At 38.3% G+C, this 21,094-nt stretch overlaps 1 protein-coding gene across 1 annotated transcript; it reads left to right on the top strand.

Annotated features, from left to right (window-relative positions):
• Positions 1–781: 781 nt before the first annotated feature.
• Positions 782–20,399, top strand: LOC115439907 (pre-mRNA-processing-splicing factor 8). The gene is given in 36 exon segments (XM_037438393.1): positions 782–921; positions 1,026–1,224; positions 4,002–4,890; positions 5,205–5,455; positions 5,673–5,835; positions 6,088–6,305; positions 6,644–6,870; positions 7,103–7,247; positions 7,341–7,522; positions 7,789–7,995; positions 8,230–8,520; positions 8,706–8,898; positions 9,895–10,082; positions 10,424–10,662; positions 10,938–11,084; positions 11,410–11,560; positions 11,668–11,875; positions 12,179–12,384; positions 12,728–12,918; positions 13,271–13,311; positions 13,314–13,405; positions 13,595–13,764; positions 14,070–14,217; positions 14,423–14,551; positions 14,806–14,966; positions 15,250–15,441; positions 15,738–15,932; positions 16,272–16,443; positions 16,621–16,734; positions 17,007–17,180; positions 17,544–17,737; positions 17,948–18,163; positions 18,541–18,706; positions 19,017–19,220; positions 19,651–19,930; positions 20,156–20,399. Coding segments are annotated over 35 exon segments (7,092 nt in total). The 5' UTR covers positions 782–921; positions 1,026–1,037; the 3' UTR covers positions 20,317–20,399.
• The last annotated feature ends 695 nt before the right edge of the window (positions 20,400–21,094 follow it).

Genomic DNA, 21,094 nt, shown 5'->3' on the forward strand with positions numbered 1-21,094 from the left:
AAGGTATGGCGTATTATATTGGGCAAACTCTTCTTACATAAATACTGCATTTAAGGCACAAAAGAAATGCATTAGATCAATGTGTGGGCTTTATCAGACTGATTCATGTAAGCCATACTTCAAAAACCTGAAAATCTTAACGCTTCCTTCTCTATATGTCTATGAAGCATCTCTCTTGGTTCGATCTGATATTAACAACTATAAGACTCTAAAAAGCACGAGACATAAAACTCAGCTATGTACCCTAAAAACTAGAACAAAACTGTATAAAAATAGTATGTTTAGTATTGGGATACAAATTTATAATAAGTTACCATTAACACTTAAAGAAACAGGTCCACCTCATATGTTCAAAAATAGATTAAGAATGCTTTTGCTAGATAAGACATATTACTCGATAAAGGAATTTCTTGATGACAAAATTTAAGAAGAAATATATTGTATTATTTCATTGGTATTAATATATTAATAATAAATAACATTATAAATTAAAAAAACTATACAACTTAAAACACTGTATTTAAGCATATATAATGATAAGCAATATAATAAGGGAACTGTATATATATCACTTTTAATAGAAGTTAATGAATGATATAAATGTCTCCATTCACTCATTTGCATGCCCAGTAAGGGTTGAATATGGCGAGATCTCCCATCAATACATAAAATCTGTATAATCTATGTGGCCTGTATTCGCAAATAAAATGATTTGATTTGATTTGATTGATAATCGATTATCTATCGATAGCAGACTATCGATATGCAACACTAATTTGTTTCATGTTTGCAAAATGCAAATGGCCGACAAACCTATACATGGCATTTTTTGGTTTTATTTGTTAAAATAAGTTGTGCTAAATGTTTAACGCCGACGAAGAATAAATATATAATCATTAAACAGTGAAAGGCAAAAAGTAAGTGCCTTAGGCTATGAATACTGTCTGAATAACGGGTAATTAGCGCTTGTTTACCACGCTTGTGCGTCGGTGGGATCGAATTGTGACATGGTGGTTTTGTTGTAGAAGGCGCGCAGCATGTCGCTGCCGCCGTACCTGCTAGGGCCCAACCCCTGGGCCACCATGATGGCGCAGCAGCAGCTTGCGGCAGCCCAACAGGCCGCATTACAAGCTCACGCTGCCGCGGCTGCCGCTGCACCTCCGGTACCGCCATCGCAGCCCCCAAAACCCCATCACATACCAGAAGAAAAGATAAAGGAAAAAAGTAAGTGAAACGTAACTATTTAGAAATAAATACTTTATTTCTAAATAGTTACGTTGTTTTTCTATTTCTAACCTATAAATTATTGCTAACTTCATAGTTGAAGCTATTATTTTTGTGTCAAAATGTAACACACTTTATTTTATAATTGTTTTATGACTGCCTCAGTGGTGCAGTTTTATTCCGTGCGTGGTAAGACTGCCGCTTTTAGATCTCGGTCTTTCTGCTCAATATCAGCCGGATTTGCTTTTTTTTTTAAATGAAATTATTATTGGGTAATAATCCAAATCAATATTTAGCCAAACAACCAGCTAATAAGCTGGTTGTTTGGCTAAATATATTTTAACTTACTAGTCAATATGTCAAATGCTTAAATAAAATATGACCAAATTTGAAACCCCCAACTTGTAATACCACATGTTAGTGTATTATCACAGGATTAATAAAAAATTTGCTGTTTTATAAATCTGTATTTGGTAATATTTGTATTTTTAATTTCTTAAATTTGTACTATAGCTGAATGGCGATAAGTATTAGTCACTACTACTACAGTGTTTAGGTTTCGAATTCAACTCTTGGGATGAGTAAACTGATATTTAGAATTTTGCTTAGTATGAGCTTTAGTTCAACAGTTTTTCTGTCTATCACATGTGACATTATACAGCTGCATATAGCTGCTGTTAGATTTGACACACTAATAAATATTTATTTCGATTAGTGGTTTACAAACTAGTAACTTATTTGAACAACATTTTTTATGGAGGGAAAAGTATCTACCTCTCTTTTATCTTGCCGTGTCCTGCAGGGTCCATGATTATGTACTTTCCTTAATTTGTAAAACCTATATTTTAACCATAGTGGAATGCAATAAATTAAATCGAATTGAAATATGGAAAAATTCATGATGCTCTATCTTTTAGGGATAGTTCAAAACCACATAATTAGAACAATGGTAAATGATGCTTAAGTGACAAAAAAGTTTTTCAGCTATGAGTTAAAGTTGGAAGTGTCAATGATTAATTTTATGAATTAATTTTAATTAAGCTTTTGTGTCACTTAAACAGTATTTATCAGTGATAGTTGTATGGTAATGCATTTCACGCACAATGGCCCGACAACTTTACGGGCTAAGTGTGGAAAAAGGAGCCCATAACCATGGTATTGCACTAATTCTGACATCACTACATAGTATAAAACAAAGTCGCTTTCTCTGTCCCTATGTGTGCTTAAATCTTTAAAACTATGCAACGGATTTTGATGCGGCTTTTTTTTAATAGATAGAGTAATTCAAGAGGAAGGTTTATATGTATAATAATAACATCCATTAAATAATCAGCATTGCACCCATGCGAAGCCGGGGCGGGTCGCTAGTATCTAATAATATACAGGATCATTTTGACATTGCATTATTAAATGAAGCCACATACTTACCTACTTGGAAATAACACTTTACAATAACTTACTTGAACTGTAGTAAAGAATAAAAAAGTGTAAGTTTTGAACAAAATAAACATTAATAAAAAGTCATTTCCATTTTACATGCCCTAATGCCACTACTGCTACTCTAAGAGAATTCCTCACAGTGGCAACATTTCAGTCAAAAATACACTTATGCACATGCCATATTTGCATTAAACTACAAGTAAAGCAAGTAAAGAATGGTCATATAACTTTAGAAAAGTCAGAGGTGCATGCCCTTAGATTTTGAACCTGCAGAAATTCCTCTCGATAGTCTGTTCCACTCACAAGCAGGCTACCTTGGAGGCTAGGGGCGGCAATTGAGGATCAATTATACATAATACATGACCCCAAAAATCAGCAGTCTGTTGTTTGAGATATGCAGCAAATAGACTATGTGAAACGGGGAACATTACTTATTGCAATAGATATAATTTTCCATTTTAATTGATTGGAGAATGCTGAATTTGCATACATTTTTCATTATACAATAAAACGGGGCAATTAGTCAGCTGTTACTTTCATTATATTGACAGCCATTTTCACTAAATGATCCCAATCACTTTTTTTCGATCTTTCACGAAAATCTACTAATCAGAACAAAGGTTTTTTCGACACGCTTACAAAATCTTGATTAATATCAAATGACGTATTTTGATTAGTTTATTCTCATGGTCAGATTAAGTTGGGATTTGGGTTTGCTTAATGAAAATGGACATTAATCACAATAATATTAAGTTTATGATAAACCTGGATATGCATAAGCATTAAGCATATATTTAATGGAATTAGTGTAATATAAACTGGATGAGGTTCTTTTATATTATAATAAAAGTAAATTAATTTGGGCTGCAATAAAAAAAAAACACTTTATTAGTCTAAGATGTTTTTATTACATAGATACGTTGTCCGAGCTCAATACTGGCAAGACGAAAGCAAGGTAATTGCCCGACATTCACTTAGGCAACCTCCAACCACTGTCGTGGCTTACTAACTTTTTGGGTTGATGAATAAAATACCTTCCTGCTTTTTTAGGCGATGTACAAATTAAACTCCAACTGTAAATGAAAAAAACCTTTCATATCATACGTTAGTAATAAGTTTACACTATTTAACTTATTTTTAACTAATAAATGCATTTTATTCAACTGTTTGGCGACGGGGCGGTCGACGTTCGGGCCGTATCAATGCGAGCCGCTAGGGCTGTGACTATAGTAAATACTGCGCTGTTTTTATGTGCAATTTTGTTAGTCTATGACGCGTCTATTTGTAAAACGTCATTGTTATTACTTTCTTTTTTAAATAAAACAATTTTGTTATAGCCCAAAAATGGCTTCAGCTCCAATCAAAACGATTTGCCGAAAAGCGAAAATTCGGCTTCGTGGATGCTCAAAAAGAAGACATGCCTCCTGAGCACATAAGAAAGATCATCCGGGATCATGGTGACATGACTAGTCGTAAATACCGCCATGACAAGCGTGTATACCTAGGCGCGTTAAAATACATGCCACACGCAGTCATGAAGCTTCTAGAAAATATGCCCATGCCTTGGGAACAAATCAGAGACGTCAAAGTACTGTATCATATCACGGGAGCGATCACATTCGTGAATGAAATCCCTTGGGTAATAGAGCCAGTGTATATCGCGCAGTGGGGCACCATGTGGATCATGATGCGGCGAGAGAAGCGTGATCGTAGACACTTTAAGAGAATGAGGTTCCCGCCATTCGATGATGAGGAACCACCACTGGATTATGCAGATAACGTGCTTGATGTGGAACCGTTGGAGCCCATACAGATTGAGCTGGATGCTGATGAAGATGCAGCGGTTGCTTCTTGGTTCTATGATCACAAACCACTCATTGGTACGAAACATGTCAATGGCTCTACATACAGACGATGGAATCTGACTCTGCCACAGATGGCAACGCTGTACCGCCTCGCAAACCAACTATTGACTGACTTGGTCGACGATAACTACTTCTATCTATTCGACTCGAAGAGTTTCTTCACAGCAAAAGCTCTCAACATGGCGATACCTGGCGGTCCGAAGTTTGAGCCACTGGTGAAGGACAACTCGGTGGGCGATGAAGACTGGAATGAGTTCAATGATATTAACAAGATTATCATTCGTCAACCAATCAGAACCGAGTACAGGATCGCGTTCCCATACTTGTACAACAATTTGCCACATTTCGTCCAGTTATCTTGGTAAGCCCCGCATCTATTTGATATTTGATTTTGGTTGATCACTGACTAGTAACATGAAAGGCATAATATTGATATAGCCTCGCCATTTTTTCTTGACGCCTTTTAAGAAAACTAATGATAATGCTTTAAACGTACAACGCACTGCTTCGGTTTAATAGTATCGAAAACAAACTGCAATTTCCGGGAACACAAATAAAACTAGCGTAACACAACGCGCGTCGTCCGTTCATTTCGATCCTTAGGAAAGTGTTAAGTTACCAAATATCTAAATTTATTTAACTAGGTTTCCTTTTAACCATGTTCGCTAATTGTAGGTATCACACACCGAATGTGGTATACATTAAGACTGAAGATCCTGATCTCCCGGCGTTCTACTTTGATCCATTGATCAATCCCATTTCACATCGCCACTCCGTGAAGTCTCTGGACCCTATACCTGATGAGGAAGAGTTTCTACTGCCAGAGGATGTGTCTCCATTCTTACAAGAGACTGCACTGTATACCGATAATACTGCAAATGGAATATCCCTGTTGTGGGCTCCGAGACCATTTAACATGCGATCAGGTAAGAAAATATTTAATTTACAGTCACAATTTCGTGATAGATGTATCTGTTTCATTAGGGCAAAAACTTGTTACATATATGTATTTTAAGAATTCAAACAGATCGCGTATTTAGCTTTAAGGATTTTACCAAAGATTTAGATTTCTGGTTCTCTAAATTCACGTACAAGGGTTATTTTCCCTTAGCAATCAAACTTAATAAAATTATGTTTAAACAGGACGTACGCGGCGAGCGATAGACGTGCCCTTAGTGAAGACTTGGTACAAAGAACACTGCCCCCCAAGCCAACCTGTCAAGGTGCGAGTCTCGTATCAAAAGCTGTTGAAATACTATGTGCTGAATGCGCTAAAACACAGACCACCAAAGCCACAAAAGAAGAGGTTAGTTGTTAGGGGTTCATTTAATGTAAATAAATGGTTTTTCTTCATGACTTAATTTATTTTCTTATAGTTAAAACCCAAAGTCATTTACAGTTTTTCGATTTGTTTAAACATCATTTCAGAATACTTAATCAGTCGCAAATTTTATTTGGAGAGCTAAAAAATTTGTGATCCACAGTTTTAGGAACATAACAGTCACGAATTCGTCAAGATCGCTTTCCTTCAAAATAAATCATTCAATACTATGTTTAGATACCTGTTCCGTTCATTCAAATCGACGAAGTTCTTCCAAACAACGACGCTCGACTGGGTGGAAGCCGGTCTGCAGGTTTGCCGACAGGGCTACAACATGCTCAACCTGCTGATCCATCGCAAGAACCTTAACTACCTTCACTTGGACTACAACTTCAATCTGAAGCCTGTGAAAACACTCACCACTAAAGAGCGAAAGAAGTCGCGTTTCGGAAATGGTGAGTTGGCATTTTTAGTGGGAGAAATAAAATAATAATATTGTGTGGAGCAGCATTATTAATGTATCTAAATGCTATTTTGGAAAATACTATTTCATTTCGCTAAAGGAAAAATTGATTGCAATAACATATTATAAGTCCTCAAGTCATCAACAGATTTGTGTAAAATTTTCAGAAAGTTGGCCTTATTTGTGCCACCACTAGTATCAAATATGCCAAAGCCTATCTGGCCTATTAACAAATCCGCTTCTGTATCAACCTAATAACTAGTCATTAATTAATAGTAAGCAGGCAATGTCACTACTACAATTTTATATCCCTCTATCTCTACACCACAGCATTCCACTTGTGCCGCGAGATCCTGCGTCTAACGAAGCTGATCGTGGACTCTCACGTGCAATACCGGCTGAACAATGTGGACTCGTTCCAACTGGCCGACGGGCTGCAGTACATCTTCGCACACGTTGGCCAGCTGACGGGAATGTACCGGTACAAATACAAACTGATGAGACAGATCAGGATGTGCAAGGATCTGAAGCATTTGATCTACTACAGATTTAATACGGTAAGAATGATTTACGAGTAATTTGGTTATGTATTGATAAATCAGTCATTTTTATTAGATGTTGTGATGTGTTTCATAATGTAGCAAGTATTGTTATTTTGGATAAAATATGTTTACACTTTCATTCATTATGTCTGTTTATTAGGCATGCATCTTTTGTTTTTGTAATTAGAACAGTCTCCTCAATTTCACACCAAATAATACAATGATTCCATAAACTTTTTATCATTAGGGCCCAGTATCAAAAGGCCCAGGTTGTGGTTTCTGGGCACCGGGCTGGCGCGTGTGGTTGTTCTTCATGCGCGGCATTACGCCGCTGCTCGAGCGCTGGCTCGGCAACTTACTCTCCCGACAGTTCGAGGGACGACATTCCAAAGGTAATTGTCCTTTAAACTTATAATAAATAATATTTATTTAAACATACAAGTATTTGGAGCTGTGAAGCACTATCTTAATTTCTTATTACCCAGGTGTTGCTAAAACGGTGACAAAACAGCGCGTCGAATCTCACTTCGACTTGGAGCTGCGCGCGTCGGTGATGCACGACATAGTGGACATGATGCCTGAGGGTATCAAGCAGAACAAGGCGAGAACTATCCTGCAGCACTTGTCAGAGGCGTGGCGGTGTTGGAAGGCGAATATTCCTTGGAAGGTATGTTATGGAATGTACCGGATTTTTTGGTCTGATAGGATAGGATTGGAGTTGAGTATTCTGAGTATCTGTTGTGGCTCCACCAGATATAAAAATACCACTATACTTCTGGAAAAAAGTAGCCTACATTAAGATGTGTTCAGAGGCTACAAAGTGCATCCCTTACAAATATTCATACCTTCAAACAACTTAAAAAAATTACATTTGTTATGTATTATGTATATTAATAAAATTTCTCCTACTTACAAACTATTGTTTGTATCCAGGTGCCCGGCCTGCCCACCCCGATTGAGAACATGATTCTCCGCTACGTGAAGATGAAGGCTGATTGGTGGACGAACACTGCGCACTACAACCGCGAGCGAATCCGCCGCGGCGCCACCGTCGACAAGACCGTCTGTAAGAAGAACCTTGGACGACTGACGAGGCTGTACCTCAAGGCGGAACAGGAGAGACAGCATAACTATCTGAAGGTAAAGAAAATTCTGTATTTATGTTTAAGGCGTAGTAGTTTGAGATATATGTATAGTATGTGCTTTGGATATCACATATGAGTGGACAAATGATTAATGCTTACTGTATATTATGTTAATCATGCAAGCAAGCCTATTATTAAAGCACCGTCATAATTTGTGTTTCGTAATACAAATTGTAAAGCCACAATACAATTTCGAAATTGTTGTACATACAGAACTCTTATTTCACAGGATGGTCCGTACATCTCGCCTGAAGAAGCCGTCGCGATATACACAACGACAGTGCATTGGCTGGAATCGCGAAGATTCGCACCGATCCCATTCCCGCCTCTCTCATACAAACATGACACTAAACTGCTGATCTTAGCCCTGGAGAGGCTCAAAGAAGCTTACAGCGTCAAATCGCGGCTGAACCAAAGTCAGAGAGAAGAGTTGGGGCTTATCGAGCAGGCTTATGACAATCCTCACGAAGCGTTGTCGAGAATCAAGCGTCATCTACTAACTCAGAGGACTTTCAGAGAAGTGAGGTTATTTTTGGTATAATACATTCTAGCCTTCAAACATTTGCATAGATTTTATTACGCTACGCATTGCAAGGGTATTTCGGATTCTGGAATTAATTTTAAAGTTCAAAACTTCAGTACATATTGTATGAAAATTAATAACAATCTAAAGACTACTTTTGTAACTTGAAACATTGCATCCAGGTCGGCATAGAGTTCATGGACCTCTACTCTCACCTGGTGCCTGTCTACGACGTGGAGCCTCTAGAGAAGATCACGGACGCGTATCTGGACCAGTATCTGTGGTACGAGGCGGACAAGCGGCGCCTGCTGCCGCCATGGGTGAAGCCCGCCGACACAGAGCCCTCACCGCTGCTCGTATACAAGTGGTGTCAAGGTTAGTGCGTTTGAGAGGAATGACGAACCGCCATTTTGAATGAACGATACTAATCGCTTTTTGTAATCTATCCCAAAAATTTACCAATCAGAATGAAGATTTTTTTGACATGTATAGAAATTACTTATTAGGATTGGTTCATTCTCGGAATTGGATTGAAGATTGAGATTAGGATTGGTTATTGAAAATGACTGTCAGTAAGTGTGGTTTTGTTGTTGTATGATGAAGGATATTTACATTGATTGTATAATGTAGAAATTGACAAGATTTAGGACACAAACATAGTTTATTATTTTATCATATATCTCTGAGGTACAATCAATCCCAAGATGTTGATCTTGGGATTGATTGTACCTCAGAAAGTAGTTGTACTTGAGTGTACACCATACTTGAAAACTGTATTATCACCTGGATGGTTTAGAAGAACCATTTAGTTTTTGTAAAGTATAATTATTGCTTATGTTTACGCGAATGTTAGACAAGAAATAAAAACTATTTTTACGAATTATATAATTTACTATGTCATTAAATTAAATGTTTCTGCTATGTCCTACTGTATCGAATTTTGGAGATAATTACTACAATTACTCGTCAATCAGGGAAGATGATGGAAGACAAGATTGAAGATGACGCGATCGCCCATTGTGTGTGTTGTGACAAAGGAAATGTGTCATTCAGTTACATCCCCTTGTTGCATACCTCACTTTGGTTGGTTGCACGAGCCTGCAGAATGATTAAGAAACTCCTAAAAATAACATTGTTATTTGATTTATGTTTCATGTTGTAATTTATGTTCCTGTTAACATTTTAATAAAGAATTATTTTTTTTTTATTTTGAAAAAATAAAAGAAATGTCACAATTGCTACATTTTTAAACTTGATACACTTGTTACCTATACTATGTTTAATGTATGAAACAATAATGTTAATATATAGCTTAAATATGTCTATCATACATAAAAGTGATCACGGAACTGAACTTAACCTTCATCACAGGCATCAACAACCTGCAAGACGTGTGGGAGGTTGGCGAGGGAGAGTGCAACGTGCTGTTAGAGTCGAGGTTTGAGAAGCTGTATGAGAAGATTGATTTGACGCTGCTTAACAGACTGCTGCGGTTGATAGTTGACCACAACATCGCTGACTACATGACCGCTAAGAACAACGTCGTTATAAACTACAAGGTATGTTAATTAGAAAATATTTTCGAAAGGAACAATTACATTTTGATGTATAGTATACAGGAAATGTAGCTGGTGTAAGATCTATGAAGAGATAAAAATATGTTTCTCTCAAAACAATTAACAAAAAACCTTGTCAGTGGCTGACAAGCAAGCATATGCTGAGATGATTACAGAACTATAACACCAATCCATAAAATTTTTTCTTACTCGCAATGTACATACTCAAACGCGCGATGCGTTTGCGCCCGCAGACCTGTGTAAATTACTGAAAACGCTTGTGGTCAAAATGATTCGCTTGGGTCATTTTTTAACGCCAGAAAGTGATAATTTCATCTTTACAGGACATGAACCACACGAACTCTTACGGGATCATTCGAGGTCTACAATTCGCATCGTTCATCGTACAATACTACGGACTAGTACTGGACCTGCTCGTGTTGGGTCTGCAGCGTGCCAGCGAGATGGCCGGCCCGCCGCAGCTGCCCAACGACTTCCTGTCCTATCAGGATAGACAGACTGAGACCGTGCATCCCATCAGGCTCTACTGCCGATATATAGACAGAATTCACATATTCTTCAGGTGAGTCATATACTGATAGAATTATAACGATGTTTTATTTCTTTATTTTGACTTGTCCATTTTTTCTGCACGTCGATCCGAAGATAGGATCGATAGCGGTTTGGATTGTTTATTGAAATCGGGCGTTAATGCAAATAGCAAAATAGATATTCTTGTAAACTCAAGAAAATTTTATGAAAGAACATGAGCGGTCGATTATGAAATTGTCAAAATCATTTTTTTTTGCGTGTTGAAAAGTTTACCTGTTCAGTATTTATGTAAATCTTTTGTTCCAGGTTCACGGCTGAGGAAGCGCGCGACCTCATCCAGCGATATTTGACCGAGCACCCTGATCCCAACAATGAGAACATTGTGGGTTATAATAACAAGAAATGTTGGCCGAGGGACGCGCGCATGCGTCTCATGAAACATGATGTCAATCTGTGAGTGTTTTTTATGTTGTTTTGTGTTTTGAGTTGCAAAACAAAAACTTAATATTTACCTCCTTGGGACTGAATAAAATAATTATTTCTTAGTTTTATGTTTTCCCTGATTGGGAATAATGGGAATAGGAGGCTATACATAAACTTTACAAGTTAGATATTTTAAAATAGATAACTGATTTATACTTAAAATTTTATGATGTTATAAAACCAAATGTTTCTAATAAGCACTATCATCAATATATCTAGGTCTTTTTGAGTTTTGTAATGTAGTTCCACTCCAGAATATTGTAATTAGTTTTCTAATATGTAATGTTATTTACAGCGGTCGCGCAGTATTCTGGGACATAAAGAACCGTCTCCCGCGCTCTGTCACCACGATCCAATGGGAGAACAGTTTCGTCTCAGTTTACTCGAAGGACAATCCTAACTTGCTATTCAACATGGCTGGCTTTGAATGCAGAATTTTGCCAAAGGTGAATGTTGTAATTTTTAGCTTTGTTGGTATAATCCATCCCCAAATTTTGGGTTGTATTGAGTATGCATATTTGCCCTTTCATTAAAAAAGATATGTTGTATGTAGTGTCGCAGCCAGCACGAGGAACTGTCCCATCGCGACGGCGTGTGGAACCTTCAGAACGAAGTGACGAAGGAGCGCACTGCGCAGTGTTACCTGCGCGTCGACGACGACTCGCTCGCGCGCTTCCACAACCGCGTGCGGCAGATACTCATGGCGTCCGGCTCCACTACCTTCACGAAGATTGTCAATAAGTGGAACACGGCGCTGATTGGTAAGTACACACACTTGTTGCAGAGTTAGCTTTTATTTACAAGCTATCAAACAGATGTAAAGCCCTGTGGGGAATCTAATCCTACGCAAATGGTGTTAAAAAAACCATCACATAAAGTGAGTATAACCTTAAATGTTACTTGAATTGTACCTAAGTTTTCGGCTTAGTGAGAAGTACATGCGCACGTGTCAAACTAGAGTAATAATGGTAAACTTTCTTTTATATGAGCAAGACAGTTACGTTGTTACTGTTAAGAATTTGTGCGATGAAGAAAGTTACAATAACATTCATAAATTTGACCAGGTCTGATGACGTATTTCCGTGAGGCCGTGGTGAACACGCAAGAACTCCTTGACCTCCTCGTGAAGTGCGAGAACAAGATCCAAACTCGCATCAAGATCGGTCTCAACTCCAAAATGCCCTCGAGGTTCCCGCCGGTGGTGTTCTACACGCCAAAAGAGCTCGGCGGGCTCGGAATGTTATCTATGGGCCACGTTTTGATTCCACAGGTAAGGGTTACAACAATGTAATACATTTAGTGTCCATACACTAAGTGCATTTTAGGTCGCTGCTTAAAATCAGTGCTGTGTTTTGGTTGTCATAACAGCTATTGCTGAGATGGTCACCTACTTTATTTTTTGTAAATCAAGTACTGCAACAATCAATTACTCTTTCTTTCTATTATGGTAACAGTATACACAAATCATCATGTTACAGTGTGATTAAATAACATAATTCTCAAAATAATACTAGGCATTACATAGATATTTTATTCTATCTGGAAAATAATTTATTGAAAAATTATTTCATATTCGCATCAAAACAGTTATTAATAACAGCAATCGTTTCCAGTCTGATCTCCGCTGGTCGAAGCAAACGGACGTGGGCATCACCCACTTCCGTTCAGGTATGTCGCACGACGAGGACCAGTTGATTCCCAATCTGTACCGGTACATCCAACCGTGGGAGGCGGAGTTCGTGGACTCGCAGCGCGTATGGGCCGAGTACGCGCTCAAGAGACAGGAAGCGAACGCGCAGAACAGGTTCGTATTGTGTTTGTTATAGGGTCGCAATTAATAAAAAAAATATCTTAAACAATGTCTGGATCAATTTCGTGTATAAATTAATTGAAATAAGTCATCTGGAAGCATTTTAAATTGTTCTTATTGTTGCATTAACGCAATCAATCGAAAATAGTGAATTAAACGTGATGAATCGCGTAGGGGTCCTGAATCCAGAGAGTCCCTGTGCTCTGGAGGCGGACAGTGACCGAGGACGCGCTGATCGCGACGTCTGACGCGCTGCTCGTCTGAGATAACGCTTTCTGATCAAACGCACGAACGAATCCCATACCCGACCATCAAATATCCCATATTAATTATACTTTTTGCGCAGGCGCTTGACCCTGGAAGACTTGGAAGACTCATGGGATAGAGGTATCCCCGTATTAACACGCTGTTCCAGAAAGACAGGCACACGCTCGCGTACGATAAGGGATGGCGTATACGCACTGAATTCAAACAGTACCAAGTGAGTTTGGCTGTAAAATGTTTGTAAAAGAATAGACTAATTTATAGCCTTGTAGAATTTCTTAAATCTTTTTGAATTTTACTTGTCTGCATTCAATATATTTTTATACATAATCTCAATCCATCATGATTTTCGAAGAGATACAATTAAATCAACTATCACTCGCTTACCATCTATACTTGTTCTCAGGTCCTGAAACAGAATCCCTTCTGGTGGACGCACCAGAGACACGACGGTAAATTGTGGAACCTAAACAACTACCGCACGGACATGATACAGGCGCTCGGCGGAGTGGAGGGCATCCTCGAACACACTCTGTTCAAGGGCACTTACTTCCCCACTTGGGAGGGTTTGTTCTGGTGAGTTTTTAATGTTTATATTGAAGTTTATTTATCTATGAAGACAGAACACGAGATGTGTTTTCATAGTAATTCTGAAATGTGTTTGTGCATGTGGTTGTGTGTATTTTCACATGCATAGTTCAATAATTAAATTTTATGCCACCTCGCTGGTTTTATTTATTTTTTTGCTCATGATAATAGGTAACAAAAACATCATATCACTACAGATATATAATATTCTTTTTATTAAATCACTCATACTTTTTTAACCGACTACGGCGCAGCAAAGGGGGGTAATGATTTTATGCACATGTCTCATATAGGGAGAAGGCGTCAGGTTTTGAAGAGTCGATGAAGTACAAGAAGCTGACCAACGCGCAGCGCTCCGGTCTCAACCAGATCCCGAACCGTCGTTTCACGCTGTGGTGGTCGCCCACAATCAACAGAGCCAACGTGTACGTCGGTTTCCAGGTACAGTATTATTACAAACAAAATTTTACTAGTAGCTTCGTCCGCATAATTCTCCAGAGTGTTAATTTCATTGTATTTTTTCTAAGCCAAAACATCTACACACACATTAATTAATGTCCTTGACCTTTTCGATTTTCGTTACTGGAGGGTCTTGTCTTAGTTAATGAGCTATTTTTGTTGATATTAATGCATATTTATTTTACAGGTGCAATTGGATTTGACGGGAATATTCATGCACGGCAAGATCCCGACATTGAAGATTTCACTCATCCAGATATTCAGAGCTCACTTGTGGCAGAAGGTGCATGAGTCTATTGTCATGGACTTGTGCCAGGTGAATATTAAATATAACTGTAGTTCAGAACAATATCAAGCATTTTATATAATTAATTTTTTTTGGTCTTACTTTTCTATCATTCATTATTACTAACTTCGTAACTCAACTCAAATTAGTCACTCACAATGTACAGATCATTTGAGATTGTTATTTATGTATATGCCTGTGAAGTAATAGCATGATTTGTATATGTAACATTAAATTCACTACTAGACGATACTAGTGTCTTAAACAGACGATATTTCACTCAGGTGTTCGATCAAGAACTAGACGCACTGGAGATAGAGACGGTACAGAAGGAGACCATCCATCCAAGGAAGTCGTACAAGATGAACTCATCATGCGCGGATATTCTACTGTTCTCCGCTTACAAGTGGAATGTCTCTAGGCCGTCGCTGCTGGCTGATACCAAGTGAGTTTAAATCTTAATTTTGATATATTTTAATGCGTTTTTTACACAAAATCAATGTCCTGTTTTAAAATAACATGAACCATGACATTACTGAGGTATCATAATATCTGTAAAGTGCTGTTTTTATATTGGCATAAGACAAGCTGTGTTTTATAAAATTTTACCATGGCATAGTTCTTGTGCATCACTAGGCCTTACTTCTTATGCAGTCTGTTGAAAATTCTCTATTAAGTGTTTATGTCATAAATATATCATTGGTTGAGTAATAAGCTTGTTGTAACAGAGACACAATGGACAACACTACAACACAGAAGTACTGGCTGGACATCCAGCTCCGCTGGGGCGACTACGACTCGCACGACGTGGAGCGGTACGCGCGCGCCAAGTTCCTTGACTACACCACCGACAACATGTCCATATATCCCTCGCCCACCGGGTTGCTCATCGCGATAGATCTCGCTTACAACTTGCACAGGTCAGTCGATAATTTCTTTTTATTATGTGTAGTATAATGGAAATAAGTACTTCTTTCCTACAAGCTGAAACAGCTTTGAGTTTTATAATGATTGTTTTTAGAAAGTTGGAACCGGTAATGTTGATATACTACATATTTATAAAATGTCATGGTATTTTTTGTATATACTACATATTTACGAAATTTCAGGGTATTTTTCCTTGTCTTACATATAGTTGAATTAAATCATATTATATACATTCTTCACATTGTTAAAGTGTCTGTAGGCAATGTAATTAACACCCATCCTGTTTCAGTGCGTATGGCAACTGGTTCCCGGGATGCAAGCCTCTCATCCAGCAGGCCATGGCCAAGATCATGAAGGCCAACCCTGCTTTATACGTATTGCGTGAACGCATCCGTAAAGCACTACAGCTGTACTCCTCGGAACCCACTGAGCCATACCTCTCCAGCCAGAATTATGGAGAACTGTTCTCCAATCAAATCATTTGGTAAGTGTTATGTCAAATGTGTGGGATCTCCTACTTCTTCTTCTTTGTCTTCTGCCTGGCGTTACCCGGCTTAATGGTAGAGTTAGCCTTCCTACCACTAAAGCTACTTTACATATTTGTAATGATATGTAGGTACTGCGTTGTTATATAATAGTAAAAGGTCAAGTGGACGACGGTACGCGAGCGCATAATACTAGCATTGTAAACTTTGTATGCCTCCACAGGATAAGTTGTGTTCTACCAAAACGTTTCAGACTTAAAAATGTTAAATTTATAGTGTTAACTGTACTATAAATGCACTAAATGTAACGCATAGTCTAATAAAAAATCACAATCTAGGTTCGTGGACGACACAAACGTGTACCGCGTGACGATTCACAAAACATTCGAGGGCAACTTGACGACAAAGCCAATCAACGGCGCCATCTTCATATTCAACCCGCGCACTGGACAGTTGTTCCTCAAGATCATTCACACGAGCGTGTGGGCCGGACAGAAACGTCTTGGACAGGTAATACTATTGTTTTACCGCCGTTTTCTATAAATTATCATTATAATTTTATAAAAAACGATTTCATAGACAGAGTTCAATGAAACTAGCATAATTTAAAAAAACAGCATAATTTATCTAAGTCCTAACTTAAAGTTTTTTAAATAAGATTTTTTTCAAATATTACAATTGTTTTAGCTCGCCAAATGGAAAACGGCCGAAGAAGTGGCGGCTTTGATTCGTTCGTTACCCGTGGAAGAGCAGCCCAAACAGATCATTGTCACCAGAAAGGGAATGTTGGACCCACTCGAGGTAAATAATTTTAACTAATAACAGGTTTTTAAAAATTTCGATAAGCGTGTACTGTCTAGCACTCTTTTTCTATTGGTTTGTTTTTAATTTATCTGTATTGTAACTTGTTCATATTTTGCTGAATTCTGCACACAGCATTGTATTTATAAGAGCGATGCGTACATGCGGCCGCAATCGAAACACGTTAGACCTGGGTAAAGTGTAAAACACGCAAAACAACTAGCTAGAGGTCTTCTAGTATGTAATATTACCATAAATTATGTTCTCTACAGGTGCACTTGCTGGACTTCCCGAACATTGTGATCAAGGGTTCGGAACTTCAGCTGCCGTTCCAAGCTTGTCTCAAGGTGGAGAAGTTCGGCGATCTCATCCTAAAAGCCACCGAGCCTCAGATGGTCCTCTTCAATCTGTATGACGACTGGCTAAAGACAATCTCATCTTACACGGTATATAAAAGTTGTTTATAGTTTTTTCTCAATGTCATTTTAAGAATATGTTTTATTTATAGTTTTCTTTCTCATCATTTTACGGATACCTTTAACACCTTGAAAGCTTGTTATTTATTAAATGTTTTTGCAATTAGTAGACTACTATTTTAGAAGTTGAGCAGAGATTAAGAAGTGATGAATCGCGTAGGGGTCCTGAATCCAGAGAATCCCTGTGCTCTGGAGGCGGACAGTGACCGAGGACGCGCTGATCGCGACGTCTGACGCGCTGCCCGTCTGAGATAACGCTTTCTGATCATAGCAAAACAGTATCCTAATTGGTCTGACTTTTTCCAGATAACTAAGATTTTATTCCTGTTTTAGGCATTCAGCAGACTGATTCTGATCCTGCGAGCCCTCCACGTAAACACGGAGCGAACTAAAGTGCTCCTGAAACCAGACAAGACTACGCTAACGGAGCCGCATCACATCTGGCCGACGTTGTCTGATGATGACTGGATCAAAGTGGAGGTGCAGCTCAAGGATCTTATACTTGCTGATTATGGCAAGAAGAATAAGTAAGTTGTACATTTATTCTGCCTAACTACGGAATATTATACAACGAATAAATGCCATTGCTGAAAATAGTAACTTGCAGTATTCAATAGATATATAATAAATTAGGCTGTCTGCATGGCTATAGATCTATGTGGCGTTTTGATTGTATTGTGGATATATTTAAATTCTTCCTCAATAAAACTCAAAGTAACATCAATATTATCTTCTAGCGTGAACGTAGCATCGCTAACACAGTCCGAGATCCGTGACATTATCCTTGGTATGGAGATATCCGCGCCGTCTGCGCAGCGACAACAGATCGCTGAGATCGAGAAACAGAGCAAGGAGCAGAGCCAGCTTACGGCGACCACCACGCGCACCGTCAACAAGCATGGCGACGAGATCATCACATCAACCACTAGCAATTACGAGTCGCAGACGTTCAGGTGAGGCAATAATCTTATCTCATATTACGCTCGAGTCACGCACAATGGCCCGACTACTTTACGGGCTAAGTGCGGAAAAGGGAGCCCATAACCATACGCTCGAGTAAACTGATGTATGTAAGACGATGTATATTAATACCAAAAGAATTTGATAGTTGAACTGACTTCTGATGATCTCAATATCTTTACAAACCTGAACAATAACCCAAGTACCACACATTGTTGATCCCGATGACATGACAATGTGGGTGCAAAGCAAATCCTATTAACTGAATAACATGGCAAAGTACTTTCACAGCCAGTATTAATCATTGCGTCAGACCGTTACACCAATATCATGTCAACAACTTTGATACATATTACATTTTTGTTTCTAGTTCGAAGACAGAATGGCGTGTGCGTGCCATCTCGGCGACGAACCTTCACCTACGTACAAACCACATTTACGTGAGCTCGGATGACATCAAAGAAAGCGGCTATACATACATTCTACCCAAGAACTTGCTCAAGAAATTCGTCACTATCTCTGATTTGAGAGCTCAGGTAAGTAAAAAAAAAACAAAAAAATCATTTATGTATAGAACTGACATACAATAGAAGATAATTATGACTGAATGGAGTTGTAAGTCTGAGTACTGGCAAGCACTGCTGTCCTTAATGGTTTAAATATACACTTGCAAGGTGTTCAAACAATCTGATAAACGAAATGTCCCTGGAGTTTGGCTACTTCTAATAGGTTAGTTTGTAAATCAAGAAAAGTCCTACGTTTAGTAATTCGATATACGTTTAAAAAGTCGGTATCGTAGACTTATTAAAGGTTTAATTTACGATGGCATTATAATACGTTATATAGATCGCGTGCTACCTGTACGGCGTGTCGCCGAGCGACAACCCGCAGGTGCGTGAGGTGCAGTGCGCGGTGGTGCCGCCGCAGTGGGGCACGCACCAGGCCGTGCATCTGCCGCGCCAGCTGCCCAAGCATCCCGCACTCGCTCATCTACAACCACTCGGCTGGATGCACACGCAACCCAACGAACTGCCGCAACTATCGCCGCAAGTAAGTACTCACTTCCAAGTTTCAGTATCTTTTTACCGTCGTTTTCAATAAGCGAGTTTAATAGTTTTTCTCGATCCGTTACAAAACGGACTAATCAAAATATAAGTTTCTTTTGAGATGCATACAAATTATTTCTTGCTTAGGGACTTATTTCACAAAGCTAGTATATTTTATTTGATAATATTAAACATCTAGTGTAGATAGTACTCCTTTTATAACCACTTATTTGGGAGCACATTAGAGCGTGACTTGTTTTTTTGTCAGCTTATACGTTTATGTGATGCATGCATTGACTCAGAATTTATAAAATAGGCCCCTATTATCGGGATCAATTCAAAGATTACAATTGAGATGGAGTTTGGGTATCGAAAGTAGTTGTTAGTTAATTGAAATACAACTGGCCACAAGCTTAACTTACATAACATTTCAGGACATAACAACACACGCGAAAATAATGGCAGAGAATCCGTCGTGGGACGGCGAGAAGACAATCATAATCACATGCTCTTTCACGCCAGGGTCATGTTCCCTTACCGCGTACAAACTGACCCCTAGCGGGTACGAATGGGGCATGCGCAACACCGACCGCGGCAACAACCCCAAGGGGTACTTGCCGAGCCACTATGAGAGGGTGCAGATGTTATTATCAGACAGATTCTTGGGATACTTCATGGTTCCTTCGCAGGGTAGCTGGAATTATAACTTTATGGGTGAGTTTTTTGTACTGTACAATTATTTAATTTAGTAGATTTTTTAAAACAGACATTTACATAAAATGTGTATTGTATAAATAAAAAAATATGAATTTTATAACATTATGAAACAAAACGTTAATACATAATTATTTAAGGAATTGTCATTTAAAAATCTTTGCCCACAACCATTACAGCCTCAATTTATTATACTGATTATAATCTAATCTTTATTCTGATCAGGCGTCCGTCACGATCCAAACATGAAATACGGCGTACAGCTGGGCAACCCGCGTGAGTTCTACCACGAGGTGCATCGACCAGCTCACTTCATGAACTTCGCAGCGATGGAGGACGCCACCGCGCCCACACTCGCCGCCGATCGCGAGGACTTGTTTGCGTAAACTTACACATTTTAAACGTTGGTGTGTAGTGAGAAATGTGTACATAAGAATACATTTTTAATTAATAAATATAATACAAGTAATTGGTGTTTATGTCATTCGTTTAACAATACCACTCTGGAATTGTGAAATCTGTAGTTTCCATATCTATGTTCATTATTTTGCATAGGGTATTTAACTTATTTTTTTATTACTTTTATAAAAGATGTTCGTCGTATACATTTTAAAATAGAAGAAATCATTTATAAGCCATTGAAATTTGGTAGTAACCAAATGTCAAAAAATAAGAGATGCAATGCTCAGAACAATGACAAGCATAGAAGTAACATTATGACATTTGAGTGTACTCTGTCTTTGACAGCAAGAAATTTAATTGTGTTGCGAACTCTTCTGACATCTTATCGATATCGATAGATGCTTTGTCTATCGGCTATGGTAAATTCACAGACCTGCTAAAATAAACACTTTTCGGTTAGTCAACTACAAACCGTTGCAAAATGCTATTTTAGATAAAGGTTAAAAAAGATATCAAAACCCTAATTTGGTATTCAAGTACCAAATGAGGTCTGGGTATATAAAATCACTCGTTAAGAAGCTGTTAAATTACAATAAACTATAGAACTACCGGCTCTCTTCGAGCTAAATTTTATCCAATTTTCATTTGCTATTTACAGCAGTTTCCATGCCTTCCGAAACGTCATTCACACAAAAATGGTTTAGCATTTAGATTATTAAATTAAGAAAATCTTAGAAATTTCGGAAGGAATGGAAACCGCTG

The sequence above is a fragment of the Manduca sexta genome, chromosome 14 (genome assembly GCF_014839805.1).
Source record: "Manduca sexta isolate Smith_Timp_Sample1 chromosome 14, JHU_Msex_v1.0, whole genome shotgun sequence".
NCBI lineage: Eukaryota > Metazoa > Arthropoda > Insecta > Lepidoptera > Sphingidae > Manduca > Manduca sexta.